General features: G+C 43.7%; 1 protein-coding gene across 1 annotated transcript in view; it reads left to right on the top strand.

The window, feature by feature from the left end:
* PLEKHA8 (pleckstrin homology domain containing A8) overlaps positions 1 to 5,035 on the top strand; it is a 52,476-nt gene extending 47,441 nt beyond the window's left edge. The window contains exon 14 of the mRNA XM_024562931.4: positions 4,102 to 5,035. Coding sequence (XP_024418699.2) covers positions 4,102 to 4,299 — 198 coding nt within the window. The 3' untranslated portion in view covers positions 4,300 to 5,035. The remainder of the gene's footprint in view (positions 1 to 4,101) is intronic.
* Positions 5,036 to 20,148: the final 15,113 nt, after the last annotated feature.

Below are 20,148 nucleotides of genomic sequence, written 5' to 3'. Positions count from 1 at the left end.
GGCAGCTAGGGCCAGAATTCTCTTCTTACCCAATTATTTTCATCGTGAAGGTGTTTGTATTCGTGTGTTCCACTCCTGTGTGCGCCACTCCCTGCTTCCCAGCATGCTGGCCTGGGATGAACACATGCCTGGGAAACAGAGCCCCCAGCAAAGCCCTCAGCCTGCTGTGTGGAGCCCGTCCACAGGGGCCTGATGCTGTGGCTCTCCCACCCGGGAGAGGCCGGTGTCCATCTGACGCAGCCATGAAGAGGCTCAGGGGGTGGGGGGGACACTAGGAAACCTCGTAGAGCAGGAGTGTCCTTGGGAAGATGGGGGATAGAAATAGCCTTGCAGGTGGTGCTTTTTACTAATTAAAAGGATAGGAGACATCATTTGCCTACTTTAGGAACCGTTAGATCATGATTTATTAGGAGGCAGGTAAAGAAAGTGGGGAAAATTTACAGTGGAAGAAACCAAACTTTACTGGAAATGAAATCCTTTTTGAAAGCACGAAGATCAATAGGAGCCAGACCAGTGGCAGCTACGAACTGCCCCCACTTACTTTCTGTGCATGTTCAGTGATCATGGTAATAGCCACCGTGAGCTCTCAGACACCTGCTGTGTGCTGGGCATTGTGCCAGCCGTGCCATGCTTATTATTTCCGGTAATCCTCAGGACTAACTCCCACTACTTCAGAACTTCAGAACTGCTAATCCCAGTCCCAAAGTCCCATGGTGAGGCTATGGCAGAGCCCAGGTCCAAACCCCGATGTGGTCTGCAAAGGCCTGGCCCATTCCCCACGTCACAGCCTCTGCAGTGGAGACAGAATGGTCGGGACAGCTGGTGAGTAAGTAGAGTGCGGACGCCGCTGCCGCATCACCTCCCTGAGCAAATGCCGCGATGGCTTGTCTGGCACCCACGGCCGCTCGTGAGATGACAAAGCATAAGAACATCGAGTTGCCCCGTGTGCAAGAAACATAAGTGTGTTATTTTTCTGTGTGAAAGTAAAGTTACATGCTGAAATATTAATGATCAAAGAGAAATTGTCAACAAGAATGCAGCTATAGTAGAAAATTTATCGTAAGCATGAGTCTTTATGGCATTTTCCCCCATATGGTGGAATTTAGACACATCGTAATACCTTGTAGAAGTTACAGAAGAATAGAAAGGGGAAAAAATTGAAATTGTCTATATTCTCTTCCCTTCATAATAACCATTTTTGCATTTTACCTTCTTAGCTTTTTGTATATTTTATATATTTAAATATTCCATTTAATTTTATGTTATCTAAATATAGATCTACTTACAAGTATTTATTCTATATCTACATGTTTATATTATATACATAATTATCTTCACTTTGTATACTTTGTACATACATATAAATTTTGTTGATGTGTAGCTTGCAGTACAATTTTGTATTCCTTCCCCCCATACTTAATAGATTCTACTGTGACCCTTTTTAAACGCCATGAGTCCATTGAAATAATTGAAAACCGTTACTTTTAGTGATTGCACAGTATTTCTCTACTATAGAGATACCATAATTTATTTGCTCAACCCTCTCTGTTGGAAATTTAAGCTGTTTCTAAGTTTGTTATTACAGATAAAACAGCACACGTTCATATACATTTTCGAGTAAAAAATCCTCTTGTTTTGTCATAGGTTCCTAGAAATAGAATTGCTATGTCTAATGCTAATAATTATAACCACAACTTAGAAGTCGAGCATTTACCATGCACTGGGTATTGTTTTAAGTTCTGTATGTACGTAAAGTTATTAATGCAACCCTGAGGCAAGCTCTCTTATTTTCCCTGCTTATAGAGGAAAAAGCCTGAGAGCCAAAGGGCTGAGGTGGTACATCCAAAGTTACACAGCAAGAACATCTTGAAGGCTCTTGATATTATTGCCGATAAGTTTTTTAAAGGTGCCAGTTTTTAAGATTCTTCTGCTCCCGACTTCCCAGGCTTACCCCCAAGGGGCTGCCACTTCCAACAACTGTGGCCCTTTCTTCTAAAACCTCCGAGATCCTGAGCGTGTTTGTTGTTCGTTGTGGCTTTATCACTTGTACTTATTAAAGGTCCGCCTCCTGCTAGAGACTAGAATTCAGCTCTCTTAGAGCTCGCTGTCTTACCCCCACTGCCTCCACCATCCCAATGTCGTGAATCACAAGTTAATATGGTGATGGTGAACCAGAATTCCACGGGGCTCTCTTCTATTGTTGTTCTTTCTTATGTGGTTTATATTTCCCCTGCACCATCAGATCTCTCACGTCACCATCACTCCGAACTCACAAGTATAGAATTATGGGGGTTTTTTCTTGGAGACTTCCGTTTCAGAACTTCCTAAACTCACATTCCAGCGTGAGTTAGTTCCTCAGGCCTGTTGTGCTGTTGTTGCCCGGGATCCTCCTCACAAGTTTCTCTACACTGAACCCCCCTCCCCAAAATTTCATTCCCCAGGCCCCGTGCCTCAGTCTAATCCACCCATTCTCCAGCACTCCCTTAGGGAAGACGCAGGGTGCTCAATTTTTGAGTGCCTGCGTGCCCAAACATGTCTTTATTCTGCCCTTTTTTTCCGGGACTGAGGCTTTGGTTGGTATAGAATTGTAGGCTAATAATAATTTTTTCTCAGAATTTTGAAGGCATATGTCTATTGTCCTCTATCTTCCACTCTTACTATTGTAAACTTTAATGTTATTCTAATTCCTGTTCCATTTTTTATAAACTGTTCCTCATCTTCTTCTGGATGTGTTTGGGATCGTTTCTTTATCCCCACATTCTGAAACTTCATGACCTTCCCCTTCTGGTCTTCAGCATCCCTTACACCAAGCACTGGGTGGGTCTTTAAATCTGGACTCTCATATCCTTCAGTTCTAGGAGCTTTTCTCACATCCTAACTTTGGATAATGGCCTTTTCTTCATTCTCCGCTCTCTCCCTTGTACTCCTGCTGTTATCTGAGTATTTACTACGTGCCTGGCAATGCATTAAGTACATCATATGAGCACATATCCCATCAGCCCTTCAAATAAGGGAAGTGGTATCTGTTCTCTGCCACAGATGAGGAAACTGAGGTTCTAGGAGGTTAAGCACGTTGCTTAAATTCCTCAAGCTAACACGGGAAGGATTCGGGAGTCGAGCCCCTGTCTTCCTGACCCACCCCGTGCTGGGGCCCAGGCAGGGTAACTACCAGCCCTCTCCAATTGCAAACACTGTGTGTGTGGTGGGGGCAGTTGATTCTCAAGGCTTTCAAATTCAGAGTATAAGGACGCTCCAGAAAGAATGATAATTCCAGAATGATAATTCAGGATTCTAAAAAGTCTCCGTAGATCTCAGCAGAGCCGACCCGGTGGATACCAGGTGGCCGTTTTAAGTGAGCTTAGGGAACGGGTGGTCTGCCAAGGAAGGGAGTTTTAAAGGCCCTGGAAATCTCCTGTCAGGACAGCGATGTGGTGTGAGGGTGCGGTTGACAAAGCGCAGAGGCGGTCCCCCGCGGGTCCTGGCCTGGTCACTCATTAGCGATGTGACCTTCGTCTGTGAAATAGGGACAGAAACTGCACGGTTCCTGTACAGATACGCACTAAAGCACAGTGCACCAGCGAACAACAAGTGTGAGCTCCCTTCTTTCTTAGAAAACAGTCAGTCAAGAGTGCAGAGGAAACAGTATCCATGTGGGGGACATAGGAGACACGCAAAGACACGCAGGTATGAAGGTGAGGCCCCCATAGGAGAGAAGTGCTCTGGAACACAGGCCAGGTGGGGACAAGGACTGGGGGAGCAGCCTGCACATGGGTAGGTCCTGACGGGTCAAGGGCAATACTCTGGATCACACTGTGAATGAAGGGAGCTTTTCTTAAACTTGCTCTCTCTGTATTCCCTGACTTAATGGCGTTATTCATCCTCAAGATGCCCCAAGCACATACGGACTTCTTTGAGCCTTAAAATTATTTGATTTGGTGCTTCAAAAAAATTTTAGAGTCCACGAATTCGAAGGGTGTATTCCTATTTTTTTCTTTTGCTCTGCTCAGCTGTGTGTGTGTGTGTTTGCACGTGCACGTGTGTGTAAAAGGAAAGCGTGCGCAAGAGGCGTGCTGCACACTCTCACGGGCCATTCTTTTGCAGCTAGCGTTGAGGGCAGCGCCATCCTATGAAGATTTTGTGGCTGCTTTAAGCATAAAGGAGGGTGACCACCAGAAAGCAGCTTTCAGTGCCGGGATGCAGAGGGACCTCAGCCTCTACCTCCCTGCCATGGAAAAGCAGCTGGCGATCCTGGACACTTTATACGAGGTGCACGGACTGGAGAGTGACGAGGTGGTATGACGTCTGCGGGCCCGCGCACCACCTGCCTTCAGGGAATCGAGCTTCCTGCCGTGTGTTGTTGCCCCACTTCTGTTCCAGCAGCAGCTTCAGCCCTCTCCACCCTTACCTGCAGGCACAGAGAGGAGGAAGCAAAGCCTAATGCTTTTTTGTATAATTTTTAAAATGCTTATATGTGTTTTGTGTGTTTAAAAATCAAGGTGCTATATATTTCAGTTCAAAGGGCCTCCTGGAAACCAAATCATAGCTGTTGTATAGACTTGCACAGCAAGTTACAAGAGCAGATTTGACGAATGAATTTGTTGGTACTGTTTTTTGTTTGTTTGTTTGTTTCTGGCTTTGAGTTTTAACAGGCCACCCAAACCCAAGCTGCAAGCGAGCAAATTCTGTACCAAGGACTACAGCTCATAGCCAGTGTGTCTCTGTCACCTCAGAATTAGACTAAAAATCTGGAGAGAGCAGAGCCCCTCTGTGGAAGCTGTTGCAATGTCGAGTTTGCCGGCCCTAGACGTTCTTCAGAGAACCTTCTTCTTTGTGGCTCCATGGGCGAAGTGAGCCTGTGCGGTCCAGGTGTACTCCAGCGCCCACTCTTGTTCCCGTGCTTTCCCATGCATGTCGCAAGGGGACTGCACAGCAAAGCCGTGACATTCAGGGATTGTTACCTGGTTTCAAAAGTGAGGGATTTATGTGCTCACCGTGACACAGCCTCCAAGTAGAGGAACAGGTGGGACCCAGACCACCTCTGCATCAAAAGCACATGGGGTGCTTGTTCAGAAAGCAAACTCCCGGCCTCGCCCTGACCTGAAAACCACATCACTGGGGGGGACTCAGGACTCTGCATCTGAATACTTGTCACGTGATTCTTGTGCACAGAGACTTGAAGAACCATGAGATTCTATTCAAGTTTACCGAATATCCAGTCTTCTGCATGAACTCATTGATGTGTCCTTTTTTTCAAAGAGGAAGAGGCGGTTGTGGATGCAAAACAGTTAAAAGGAGAACAAGAAGGACCAGGTTTACTTGGCAGCCTTCCTCGAACCAGCACGGCACCCAGCCGCGGCTGCAGGCAGGCGCTGTGGTTCCCGTGTGCTCTGGAGCAGCGGGGTTTAGTCGCCAGCTGTTCGCAGCAAGCTAAATGCCGCTGCTTGTCCATCTCCCGAGCTTTGGGACCGGGCCACGGTTGACTGCTGGGATGTCAGCCTCTCATAAAATCACCTTGTGTAGACATTCCCCTGGAGAGAGTGACATGGGGACTGTGTCCCTGGTCTCAGGAGGCCACACCACCGTAGAGGGTGTGGGAGAGGGGCCATAGGCCTTCCCCGTGAAAGGCCGCCTCCTCCGAGTGGCCGGAAGGGCATTTCCACTGTGAGGGGTTCCCCAGGGTAGAAGGTGAGCTCCTTTGCGGAGCACAGGTGAGTGCTGCCTAAGCAGCCCCAGGGGGTGCTGGTCCGAGGGCAAAGGGAGCCCCTCCTTAGAGAGGTGAGTGTCGGGAGTGGTGTTGGTTTTGTCTTCCATCTGTCTTTAGACAAAGGGGCATTAATTTAGCTCAAGTTAATGAAGCAGCTCACAGAAGGACTTTTGGAAAAGGCTAAAACTTAGAAAAGCAACATCAAATGTTTTAAGGCTGGGGAGAAAAATGATGCTAAAATGACACTGATTATTTTGTATTTTAGCACTTCCTGTTGGCCTCTCCGAAGGGGTGTGTGTGTGCTCGTTCCCCTCCCACGAGTAGTCGGCGGGGCTCTCCCTCTCTGGCTGGTGTGCAAATGAGGGCGGCCCAAGGGGCTGCTGCCCTTGACATAGCTCTGGAAAGCAGCCCACCTTTGCCTGTGCCTTGCTTGAGTGAGGACACATCAGACATCCTGTCGTTGGGAAGGATGCAACCAGGAAACTGTGAGTGTTGCGAAGCAGGACCCTCTCATCACCTGCTGGTGCTCGCTGTCGCCTCAGGTGAACTCGAGTGGGGAGGGAGCGGGCCCCCGGAATATACCTCATTTGCCCTCGAAGCTGCGAACACACGCAAAGAAAGCTGCTCGGCGTGGCCGTTTCACACTTATATAGGTGCGGCTGGGGTACGACCCAGTTTTCTGGGGAAGAAGGGTTTGATATTATCTGGGATCACTGGGAGCCCAGATTAGGGTAATCTGAATACGTTCCATTTTCTCCTCAACCTTTTTCCAACACTACAGAAAAGGGCAATGTGTTCGGTGTTTTCCTCCCTGGAGCGTATTAAGTTTGCCCAAGATGTGTACAGCTCTGAGAGTAACAAGAACTAGAAAATGAGCCTCGTACTGGACAGTAAGGTCAGCCCGACCCGGAGCTGGGCGCAGGCAGAGCTTCCTCCTGAATCTACAGTATTTGCTTCTCTGTTTTAGTGCAAGTCCTAATTCGTGCTAAATTTCAGTCAGTGTCTCAGAAAGGGGCAAAGAGAAAAGATAGCTCAGGCTTTCTCCCCTTACCCGGCCAAGATGTCCAGACAGACGCCTGGGCTTTCGCTGGCCCGGACAGCGAGCGCAGGGAAGACGGGCACCCTGCTCTTGTTGCTCAAACATCTCAGGGTCCCTCTTCAGGAGCAGCCTTTAGGGAGGTCCTGAGGGAAAAGGTAACGTGGCTTCCAGGAATCGAGAGATACTGCAGTTGGTAACGTTTGGCTGACCCCTTCCAGGGCGCTTCCGTGCACACAGTTGCCATGTGTCTGCCCCTGTCCCTGAGGAGGAGCCGGGCTTGGTGCTGGGGTGGGGGCAGGCGGTGAGTTAGCCTGACGGAACCCAGTCCTGTCGGCGATGGCAACTGTTTTGTCCTCTGAGAGTGCATTCGACTGCTATAGCTAATCCTGCTCAAAGTGTCTTGCTGGAGGGAAGCCCTTTCGCTGGGGGCGGAGATGATATTCAGCTCCGCAGGGAGTTCTAGACGTGGGCTCGGAATGTCGAGCAGGTCACGTCGGGGGCTGGCTTGGGAAGGCTGGGTTCATCAGACTGTGTGCCAGTTTGCAGGCTTCTTTTGTAATTACTAACTGTCTGTATGTGTATATCCAAAAGGTTAATGCTCTCGCTTTTATATTTTTGGAAAAGTTTTTTTATTTAAAAAAATGTGATGTGGACCAATAAATAAAGTACATTTTTCTTTATTCAATTGGAAGTAAGTAAAAGAGCTGAAGTAAAGGGTATCTTATTAAGGAAATTTAATCTGATTGTGGAGCTCACACATTTCAGGGGCAGTATACGACGGTGTGAGACGTTTTGGAGACTCTCCGAAGAAACCCTGTGTGTGTGTTTATTCTACTGAACTGTTGTATCATGTCCTGCAAGAAGTCGGTGGCACAGTGGTGCATTTCGGAATCCCTGGTTAAAGTCGGTTGCTTCTGACTTCAGTCAGAGGTTTTACAACTCTTCAGCTCCCCCACCCTCATGGTTCATTTCCTTTCGAGGTGAACTGTCACCCGTTTTTATGCTTTGAAATTTAGTGTTTATGAGTAAAGTACGTTTTAAGCCATCTTTCTGCTAGCTGAGCTGACGCGTCTGATCGGAGAGCACCGGCCTTGGGCTACTCAGCGACCCGCACAGCCAGCCTGTGGACTTCGGTCTGTGCGGTACACTTGCGTCCTAGGACGCGTGTGTGGGGCGCGTGATCGAGAGCTATGTCCTGCTTCTGGGCGTCCATTTGTGACCTGCAGTTGCTTACTCAGGGGTTTCACAATAATGACATAAAATACTCACTAGCTGTCTAACGGGATTTTAAGACCGCTTAGCTAGCACACGGTTGTTAGGGGTCCTTTCAACAGCCGCATGCGCACACTGCTCGCCAGCCCGTCTGAGTGTCCCCGTCCATCCCGCTGCAGCCCACGGTGCTGTCCTGTGCACAGCAGCCATCTGCGTGGCATCTCCGCAGGCCCCGCCGCACAAGACGCCCCAGGGCACAGGCACCGGTTACCGCCGGACCGCTGATGCGTGCACTGGTCTCCGTCCTGCACTGCCCGCACACAGACTTTCATTAAAAGGGGAACACACACCACTCCTCGGAAATGCAAGGGTCCCAAAATTCTCTAGTTACCCTAGGAATCACTTCTCTTTCAGAATGAACACGTTTTTAGCAAACTCTTGTGAGAACACAAGAAAGAGATCTTGCTTGCTTTAAGCACATCCTCTCTGTTACCTTTAAGGTATGGTCGATATTTTTTCCCTGGGCTTTATAAACAGACACCACCCTGGGATGGGGGTCTCCTTTGCAAAGCTGGTCTCATCCGCACAGACCCCTGCATGCCTGTCTTTTTGTGGGTGTACGTGGAGGCAGGGATGACAAGGAGGGTGAGCTAGAAGTAATTTCTGTTGCTTCCCAGAAGGTTCCTGAGCCAGCCTCACGGTGTGTTTGATCTGAGTCCCCAGAATGCCAGTAAACAGCCCAACTACCTCATGTGAAATTGGCTGTGGACAATCTGTGTTAGACGGGACGTGCGTTCAGGCCGATTCGATCTGGTTAAGAGATGGAACAAAATGACGTCTCTATGCAGAAGAAACACGTTAGACCAGATGCCAAAGGCTACAATGTACATAGGTTTCCTTGGATTAATTTTTTAAGTCAATGTTGAGTCCCACCCCCAGTGTTCTTATCTCGAATGTCTGTGGTCTCAGAGACCCGTGCACTTTGAGTATCCGTCGCAGGCCGTCTTCGTTACCTGTGCTGTCCCTCCGCGTTTTGACTGCGCATCATGACAGTAGAAAGCAAGTGTCAAGTGCTTCGTTGATTTCTTAATTTTAATGGACCTTTACTTAGAATACAATGTGTCGGAGCCTTTTAGGACCCATCAGTGAATGAAGATTTCATGTTTAGTGTTTCATGTAAAACTGTCCAAGTTCTTATTCTGTAACTTGTGGGGAGGGGGAACGAGGGGGGGTTTTACTTTTTTTTGCAAAAATGTTCGAAAACATCTGTCAGATTTTATATTCATTAGTTATAATAAACTTATTTTTAAAGTATTTTATCAAGTGCTTCTCTCAAAGATTTCGGTGTAGTTTAGTAAGATAAATAAGGCCACATCACAGAACTTCCCTCTCCTAGAGCCTAAAAAATGAACTATCAAAATATATTAAAACTTAAGAAGTGAAAACCACTTAAATTCACCAGCAGTGAAGCAAGGGAATGAGCCCTTGTCACTGTGCTTTAAACTTCAAATGATGGTCACCAAAGAAAAAGATCAGATTCCCCAGCAAGAACGAAGAGAGCTCCTAACCCTGCCTCGCATTGGGGGAATTTGCAGCATCCAGAATTCTCGTTAAAACCTGAGTTAGACAGCACGAGTAGTCTTATCTCTTCCTTCCTCTGAGTGGGGCTGGTGTGTGTTCGCAGTGCATGTCGGAGGAGGGAGTGTTGCTGGGGAGAGAGGGGTGGAACGGGACAAAACCCCCCTGCTTGTCCCTGAATTAAGAGCAACCCCTTAAATCCCAAGAATCTTCTCCCCATGATATCGTAGCTATGTCTCCTGTCCATTTGAAACTCACTGTGGCACGGGACTTGATGCACATACCAGAAGACAGCAGAGTCCAGTCCCTGGAACAAAAGCCTGTGTAGGTGGCTCCTCCTCCCTCCCCACGCAGGGCTCGGGTTTGGCTGGTATACACTGGTATGGCTGCACTAGCTATTAAAATAAATGGTCTGAACAGGGCAAATGGTCTTAAACATAAGCAAATTTAAATAAATGACCTGGCAGCTGCATAAATACGCTACAGCCAGCAGAGAGAATGGAGTGACCAACGGATGAAACCAATGGGGAAGAAGGGCTAATCTAAGAAGCAAAATTCCTAAGGTTGTATTGTGTTCTCAAAGAACTTCAAAACAGCATGAATTCAGTAAAACAAGAGCTGGTAATCTGAGCTGTTTAAACAAGGGAATGAGATTAAAAGGCAGTTGATGGAAACAACTTGATCAAAATAACCCTATTATAGAACACATACATGAATTAGTGATAGCAAGAAACAGGGTTGAACACAGAATTGATAACAAGACTTGAGTGACTGCAATGGGTAAAGAATTTTTAAAAGATTTAATTAATTTTTGAGCCCTGGCTGTGTGGTTCAGTGGATTGAGCACCAGCCTGCGAACCAAAGGATCTCGGGTTTGATTCCCAGTCAGGGCACATGCCTGGGTTGAGGACCATGTCCCCAGTAGGGGGCGCGTGACAGGCAACCACACATTGATGTTTCTCTCCCTCTCTTCCTCCCTTCCCCTCTCTCTAAAAATAAATGAATAAAATCTTTATAAAAATTAATTATTAGGAGGATAATTATAGGAAGACAAAGACACTCTAACATATGTGTAATTGGTGACCAAAAAAGAACTAAAGAAGTATTGAAAGATAAAATACAGAAAAGTTTCCTGAAATTAACCTTCAGATTGAAAAAGTGCCCTGTGTTCTAGGAAATCTGACAGGAAGCACTTGACCCCAAAACATATCCTGATAAATGAATGAACTAAAAGAATGAAAAGAGAATTCTTCACCATTCGGGCAGGAAATGCAAGTCACCGAGGGCCCGAAACTTCTTTTCCACAAGATTTAATGACAGGAAATAATGGAGGAACGTACCCAGAGTTCTGAGTAGGAAAAAAGTGGCAAGTACGTAACTGGCAGCCGAGTTGTCAAATACAATGTCAGGTACACTTAAGCACCTATGCGCCCTTGTTAAGGAAACCATTTGATAGGAGAGATGACTCAAATAACTTGATAATGGAGAAGCTTATCGTAAAAGGACTGGAGAGAGCATTGAATTTACAAAGAACCAAGACCAAACTGGGAGTTAGAGTCATAGATGCATGCTACTTACTAATATAAACCCTACTGAACTGATGTAAATTGGAAGTGAGGAAGGGGGGTTATAAGAGTGCCAATCTCATTTCTATAGCAGAGTTGATATTACCAAAAAAGGAAAAAGAAAAATAACTAACCTTCATTTTTTATAATTAAAAAAAAACTTGAATGCATTTTTAAATAAATACCTGTGAGTATAAAGAAATATTTTAGGGTTAGTAATTATTTGAGTTTATTTTCTTATCTTAAATACAAGCAAAATAACATGATAAATAAAAATAAGTATGTCTCTGTTTATAAAAAAAAATATCCTCTATCCTTTTATCACCAAAGAAAAGAAATCAGGAATGTTGAAAAAATCAGGAATGATATTCACCTCAAGTTAGCGATGGTTATTTCTAAGTGGATATTGACTTTGTTTTATTCTTCTCTTTGTAGTTTACTATATTGCTTGACTTCTGTTTTATAAGCATGCTATATTTTTATTTTAAAATGGGGGTCGGGGGCGGGTATTCGAAAAACAAAATCAAAAAGCCTTGTATAGTGTTGGTGGCTCGCTGGCATAGGCTGCTACTTGTAATGACATTTGCTTTCCATTAAATTTTTAATTTAATCTCACCACACTCCCCTTTTTTCCCTGCTGGTTACTTTTCACTCATAAGCTTTAGTCAACCCATTGTATACAACGTGTAAGTGTTGCCCTCATTGATGGCTAATGGGAAAACCTGAACACCCGTGTGAGACCTCGTGACTTGCCCCGCGTACCTGAAACAAATGGAAAGGTGGCAAAAGAAGCTTTCTGGACTGGCTGGCTGACAGTCGTCTTAGCAGAGGAAGCCAGAAAGCCTCAGCAACAAGGGAATTTTGCACATGAATTGGCTGCACTCCATCTGAGGAGCTGAAAGGGTTCTTTCTCTGTGCTTCTGTGAGTTTGGAAATGAGATGTCAGCCCCTTCTCTGCCCAAGTGAAATTGCTGGGCAGTAGAGCTGTAGTTCACTATGAGCTTCTGCTGATCAAACCCAGCTGCAGCCATGGCAGATGAGGGAATGCAGCGCCCTCGATGTATTCAATAAGCGTTTGTTGTAGGGACCATTCAGGATTATGTTTGTGGAAACCCGTGGAAGCCCTACATTCTACTGGGGTGTGTGGGGGAGCAACTCAGGACCCTCTCTCCCTCTTTGTCCAAGGATTTTGGAATCCCAAATCCTTGACTTAATTAGTATAAAAAGAGAATCACTGGATTTTAGAGCTGAAAGACTCCACCAGTCATAGAGGTCGTAACAGCTATGGCCAAAACCTCAGATCAACAGTTGTGCCTCGTGTGCGTGGCACAGTGTCGAGCACAGGGTAAGAACTCCAAGAATGCTGCTGGTGGTCATATTAATAATTGTTACTGTTACAAAGGGAAGTACAGCTCCATCGTGCCTGGACTTTCCCTGCTGAGTATGCATTTTCTTCTTTGGGCCGCTTGCCTCTGACCTCACAGAGGATTCACAAAGTCCCCTAGGGCAGTCTCCCCACTCTGCATGGAATGTCTTGCCACCTTCAAGGACAAGACCTTCACTTAATCATGTTTCCAGTAGACGGAGACACTCCCTCTCCTTACCTGAGCCCTGGAGCCAGTTGGGGTACTTCACAGCCGTCTCCCAGCTGGCAGATTCCAGGAGAACGGCTAACTGGGCATTAGGGTGGACCTGACACTTTCCAGAGGAGCCCTCCCGCCCGCTTCTTAAGACACCTAATATATTTTTCTGCCCTGATCTCCTCTCCCCTTTTTCTGCACACTCATTTCTCAGAGTGACTGTCCCTTTGCTATTCTGAGTTCTGGTTGGGCTGTCTCTGGCCACAGCAGTGGGCATGTGCTCCCGAATAGGTCCCCCCTGGGACTTCCCCAGGGCTGGGTACCGGGACACTGGGAGAGAGCATCTCTGTTATGAACTGCATGCTTGTGTCCCACACAGTGCATATGTGGAAACTCCAACCCCCAGCACAATATAGTAGGTGGGGTCTTTCGAAGATAATTAGGGATAGATTAGGCCGTGTCTGAGACAAGGTAGAGAAGTCCTGAGGTAATTTTGAAAGATCTACCATGTTCATGAAGTACCAGATCTGATGGTGATAGGATGTCTCCAACGTGTGTTTTGGTTTTTTATTTTCACACCACCAGGCAATTCTCCAGTGTCAAATGGAGTCCTAAAGTCAACTCAGTTAGATCCTGACACTGTTACCTAGAGAAAGTATCAGATTCCACAGGAGCAGGGCTCAGTCCTACACAGACGGGATTGATGAAATCATCGGTCATTGGTGACTGAACTTAATCTCCAGCCTGTCACCTCCTTCCTGGAGGGTAGGGGTTGGGACTAAAAATTTCACCCCTCAAACCACATGGCTGTGTCCCTAGCAACCAGCCACCATCCTTAGGTGCTTTCCAAAAGCCACCTCATTAACAAGCTCAGATGTGGTTGAAAGAGGTTCATTATGAATATCAAGATGCCTTTATTGCTCTTTTAAGTTAGGAAATTCCAAGGACTTTAGGGTCTCTGTGCCCTAAATGGGAGACCAAATAAATATTCATTATAAATAATAATATTACAATCTCAGTTCTTCCAAAACTAGTCTAAAGAGTCAGTGCAATCCCATTAAAAATAACTAGCACATAGATATGACACCACAGGAATGAGCAACAAAAGAAAAAATAGATAAATTAGACTTCGTCAATATTAAAAACTTTTGTATATCAAAGACACTGTCCAAAAAGTGAATATATAAACTACAGCATGGGAGAAAATATTTGCAAACCATGTATCTAATAAGGGACTCGTATCCAGAATATACAAAGAACACTTATAACTCAACAACAAAAAGACAAACAACCTGATTTAAAAATGGGCAGAAGAGAAATAGTCGTGTCTCAAAAAATATATAGAAATGGCCAGTAAACACATGAAAAGATACCAAACATCATTAGTCCTTGGAGAAATGCAAATCAGAGCAACGATGAGATACCACTTCACACTTGGTAGGATGACTAAGGAAAACCAAAACACAAAGAATAGCAAGTATTGGTGAGTGTGGAGAAATCAGAACCCTTGTGCATTGCCGGGGAACATACAATGGAGCAGCTACGTGGAAACAGTGTGGCAGTTTCTTGGAAAGTTAAACATAGAATTGCTATATGTCCCAGCAGTTCCACTCCCAGGCATGGACCCAAAGGAACCGAAAGCAAGGACTTGAACGGACACTCATGCGCCAATATTCATCGCCACATTGCTCACAACGGCCAAAAGGTGGAAACAACCCAAGTGCCTATCGGCAGGTGAACTGACGCACAAAACGTGGTTTCTACAAGCCGTGGATTATTCAGCCATGAAAAAGGATGATGTTTTGATACATGCTAAACGTGGATGAATCTTGAAAACGTTATACCGAAGGAAACAAGCCAGACACAAAAGGACAAATATTGTGTGGTTGCATTTATATGAAATATCCAGAATAAGCAAATTCGTAGAGACAGAAAGCAGAGTAGAGATTACCAGGGGCTGGGAGGTGGGGAATGGGGGGCTACCACTACTAGTTGAAGGATTTCTGTTTGGGATGATGAAAAGGCTGCAGAACTAGATATTGGTGCTGGTTGTACTGCTCTGTAAATGTACTTAACACCACTGAACTGTTTTCATTAAAAATGATTACAATGGCAAATTTTATGTTAAATGTATTTTACCACAATGTCTAAAAATTAATATATACCAAAAATCATTGCCTGAATTAAACACTTTGAATTGTATACTTGAATTTTATACTTTACCTAAGTGGGTGAATTGTATGATATGTGAATTATATCTCAATAAAACTTTTTTATATTCTAGTAGGATTGTTGTAGAAACTGATGAACTAACTCTAAAATTTTCATGGAAACGTAAAAGACCTAAAATAACCAGAACAATATTGAAAGTTAACAGAGTTGGAGGTCTTAACATTCGCTAATTCCAAGACTGCCTATAATAACCAAGAGGGTAAAGATCCATGAAAAAGACAGTTTAGAAATAAACCCAGACTTGTATAGTCAATTAGTTTTTGGTCAAAGTACCACAGCATTTCAATGGTGAAAGGAAGTCAGAAGGTTCTGGAACCACTGCCTACTTACGGAGGGAAAAGACGGACCTCCTCCCATACCTCACACCACACACAAAGTAATTCAAAGTAGATCACGTAACTGAACGTAAAAGTGAAAACTCGGAAGGTTTGCAAGGGAACACAGGGCGATATCTTTGTGAATTTGGGGCAGACAGATGTCTTAGAACACCAAAAGCGTTCGTTACAAAGGTATCGAACATTTAATTTAAATTTAATTAAATCACATTTAATTTAAAAAGTTACGTAAACAACATGTTCTTGGGAACAAGGTGAGAAAACAGCAGGGTCTGCATCGTAAGGTCAGAATAGCCGGATCAAAAGAGCCGGTTCCGAACATGAAGAACTCCCACATGTCAGTTAGCAAATACACAGAAAACAGAAAAAGTTACAAAGGACACACCTAGATGACTGGCAAGCGAGGAACTACAACGGCTAAAAAAGGGGGCGTGTGGATGAGTGCAGTTTCCTGTGTCACTGGACATCGGCCGGTATTGCTTGTTCATACTTATCACTGTTCCCTTGGGTTGTTTATCTCTTAGTTTTGAGTTATATTGGTCACGTGCACAGCAGACATCTTCTCTGAGATGGCGGCCTGTGTTTTCACTTTGTATCTCATGCTTTTTGTTATAAAACAAGTTCTTAATTTTAGCATAATGAAATGTCCATTTTTCCTTTATGATTAGAGCTTACCGGGTTGGGTTTAGGAAATAATTGCATGTTCAAATATCACTAAAACCTCATGGGATATTTTTTTCCAATAATTTAATAGTATTTTTGCCTTTAGGTCATTAAGCCATCTGGAAATTGTTTGTGAATGGACTGTGGTTTGGACCGATTGCATCTCTGTCTTGGGGCTGGCCCCTTGTGTCTGCACCGGTGGCGCTATCCTTATCCTTTTCCTATAATTTAAATGCCGACTGTCGGACAGACATGAGTTTAATTCTAGACTCCGTACTACTGCTCCCTTTGCCTGTCACTCCCTGGGCCAATACCACGCTGCTTGTTTAAAGAAAGTGTTGATGTCTGTTGGAATCAGTTCCCCCCACCCGTGTTTCCTCTTTTGAAAAGAGTTGGCTGCTCTTCATGCTTTAATCTTCTGTATGAATTTAAGGATGGTCTTGTCAAGCTTTGAAAAATCTCATTTTGGAATTTTTATTATAATTATACTGAATTTATTAGACTGATTTGGGGGGAAACTGATGTCGCTATAAAATTTCATCTTCCCACCAATAAATATGGTTTCTATGTCCATCCATTTATGTATTCTACTATGTTCTTCAATAAAGTTTTATAATTTCATTGGTAAAAGTCTCATGCACTATTTATTTCTGGGCTGGGTACCTTATATTTTATTGTTGCCATTGAAACATATATTCTTTTTTTGCCCTGACTGGTGTGGCTTGGTGGATTGAGTGCCGACCTGTGAATCAAAGGGTGACTGGTTCGATTCCTGGTCCGGGGCACGTGCCTGGTTTGCGGGCCAGGTCCCCAGTTGGGGGTGTGTGGGAGACAACCACACATTGATGTTTCCCTCCCTATCTTCCTTCCTTCCCCACTCTCTAAAAATAAGTAAATTAAATCTGAAAAAAAAGAAATATATATTCTTTTTTAAAAAAGTTTTATAATTTTTGTTGTTGGTGAAAAGCAGTGTTACTGGTTTCCATCAGTTCTGCATTCAACAATCTTGATAAACCCTTATTTCTTAGTAGTTTATAGATTCTTTTGTATTATTTTTTTCTTTTTAAATTCTTTAACTTTTATTTCTTTTTCTTGTCTTATTGCACCAGTGGAAAGGTTCAGTATGGTGTTGAGTAGAAATGGTGATAGAACAGATCATCGTGTTCCTGCTCTGAAAGGGAATGTTTTCATCATTTTATAATTACATATAATTTTTGCTATATAATTTTGAAAATTCCTATACTTTTGGTAGCTGCCATTTACCAGGCTAAGGAAGTTGCTTTCTACTTCTGGTTTGCTATTGGCATTAATCGTGAAACAATTCTGAGTACTATCAGAAGTTTTTCTACGTTTATTGATATGAGCATAACGGTCTCTCCCTTTTACCAGTTAATATGGTAAATCCCATTCGTTTACTTTCTAATTTTAATCATCTTTGCATTCCTAGGGTGAAGCCAACTGAGTAATGATGTATTTTTAATAGGTATTTCTGGATTCAGTTGACTAGTATTTAATTTAGGATTTTGGCAGCTGTATTTAAAAGTGAGATTAGCCTTTAATTATTACTTTCTTGTTCTGTCTTTATCTGATTTTGCCATCGGGATTATTTTACTTCATAGAACGAGGTGGGCAGTGTTCCTTCATTTTATATTCACTGGAACACATTGTTTAAGATAATTTTTATCTGTTCTTTGAAGTTTGGGTCTGACTGAAAAAATTTTCTAGATTTAATGGGTTGTGTTATTTTATTCTTGTTTTTTTTTTTTTTTGGATGGAGGAGGGTGGATTTGAAACCTTCTGATTTAAGTAATAAACATAACCAAAAATATTTCTTCTTGAGTAGTTTTATGAAGTTATATTTTTCTAAGAAATTGTGCATTTGATGTATTTTGCAATTTATAGGTTATGCGCATCGTGTAGAATTGTGCCCACGTGACCTCGAGAGCTTACTCTGGGAAGACTGGACAAGACCCGCCTTCTCCTAGATGCAGGGGCCCCCATTCAGCTTCCCCCAGGACTGGTAGCTCCCCTCTGTTGCCAGGAGGGTCTTCAGCTTCCCACAGCCTCCCTAGGTCTCCAGGTGCTGGACAACTGGCTTTCTCGGCAACTGCTATACACACCAAGCCCTGGAATCCAGATCTGCCCAGCAGCCTGCTTGCCCACGCTGACCCTCTCCTCACCCAGGTGCTGACATGACCCGCCGTGCAGCCACGGAGGACAGTGAACCACAGACTGTGTCTCCTCTCGCTGATCCTTGGGTTGCAGGTCACTCCTCCAAGAGCCTATTTCTTATCTCAAACTGTGTCACATTGTGGAATTCATCCCGAGCTCAGACACCTGCCAGGTGGTGACAATGCAAGACACTGCCTTGCCCAGCACTGGCACATCACTGTTCCTAGTGTTACAGTTACAGCGCCACTATTTTGTAGTTTAAATCTGCATGTGTCATGCCTAATTATTGTCTGTGCCTTCTCTCTCTGCGTCTGTCTCTCTCTCTCTCTCCATCAAGTGTACTAAAGGTTTGTTGTGGCTGTTTTTTACTTTGACTTTGGAATAATTTCACGTTTACAGAAAAGTTGCAAGGGTAATACAGAGTTCCTGTGTGACCTTGACCCATCTTTTATAACCTTAACATCTCACGTAATCTTTAATTTGTTTAAAAATTAACATTAGTACAAATATCTTAGTACAAATGCTATTGCTCCACTCCAGACATTATTCAGGTTTTGCCAGTCTTTTCACTAATGTCTTTTTCTGTTCCAGGATTCAGTCCAGGGGACACCACCGCATGTAATGTCATCGTATTTCATTTTTCAAACCTCAGTTGTATTGAGTAACATTTATGTACCATAAAAATTCACCCATTTAAAGTGTACGATTCAATGGTTTTTATTGTATTTTCAAAGTTGGGTAGTCTTCACCATAATCTAATTTTAGAATAGTTTTATCACCCAAAAAAGAACACGGAGCCCATTAAACAGCCACTTCCTGTTCTCCCGCCTCCAGCCCTAGGCAACCGCCAAACTGCCTTCTCTCTCTATGGACTTTTCTGCTCTGGGCCTCTGCCCGGAGTGATATCAGAGACTCTGTGGTCTTTTGTAATCTGCCAGCGATGTGTGAAGGTTCCAACTTTTCCACATCCTCACGAACGCTTACCTGGTTTTTTAAATATCATGGCCGTTTTAGTGGGTTCGAAATGGTATGTCACGCTTTTGATTTGCATTTCCCTCATGACAAATGAGGTTGAGCATCTTTTTATGTTCTTATCGGCCATTTGTATATCTTCCCTAGAGAAATGTCTGTTCAAAGCCTTTGCTCAATTTTTAATTTAGTTATTTTCTCCTTACTGAGTCATAAAACTTTTTTATATTCGAATACAAGACTTCAGATAAATGACTTTCAAATATTTTCTCTCAGTCTCTGGGTTGTCTTTTCCTCTCTTGTTTTTTTGATGGGATCCTTTGAAGCATAGAAGTCTCTATTTTGATGAAGTTCAGTTTATAATTTTTTTTTACTTTATTGTTTGTGCATTTGGTACTGTATTTAAGAAATCATTGACTAGCCCAAGATCACGAAGGTACGCTCCTGGGTTTCCTTCTACGTTTCATAGTTTTAGGTCTACGGTTCACTTTGAGTTAGTTTTTATATGATGTGAGGTAGGGGTCCAATTTCATTCTTTTGCATGAGGGTGTCTAGCTCTCCCAGCACCATTGAACAAAAAACTGTCCTTCCCCATGGATTTTCTTGTCACACTTGTCAAAAATCAGTTGACCTTTATTAATGCCACCATATCTTCAGGTCCATAGCTTTGTAGTAAATTTTGAAATTGGCAAGTGTTGTCTTCCAACTTAATTTTTTCCCCCAAGATTGTTCTGGCTATTTTGTGTCAGTGTATTTTACCTTTTTAATTTCAACACCTTTTGGTTTCGTGATTTTTCTTTCTTTTTTCTTAGTTTTCTATTTCATTCATTTCTGGTTTTTATTGTTTTACTGCTTCTGCTCTCCTGGACTTACCATATTTGTTTTATAACTGGAAAATGGACATTTCTCTTATTATTCTTCAGGCTTTCTTCTCTTCTGATGTCTGCAATGAAGGCTGAAAAGGACTCAAGCTCTCCTTTAGCTGCACCCCGTGTTTTACGTGGTGTTGTCACTGTCTTTTAGAGCTAAGTGTGTACCCACTTCCCTTGTTTCTTTCTTGACACAAACTGTGTGGAAGTGTGTTTTTATGTTTGGGGAG

This window comes from Desmodus rotundus, chromosome 6 (assembly GCF_022682495.2).
Source record: "Desmodus rotundus isolate HL8 chromosome 6, HLdesRot8A.1, whole genome shotgun sequence".
Lineage (NCBI taxonomy): Eukaryota > Metazoa > Chordata > Mammalia > Chiroptera > Phyllostomidae > Desmodus > Desmodus rotundus.
Note: the sequence above shows the minus strand (reverse complement) of the source record. Positions and strands in the feature narration are given on the sequence as shown.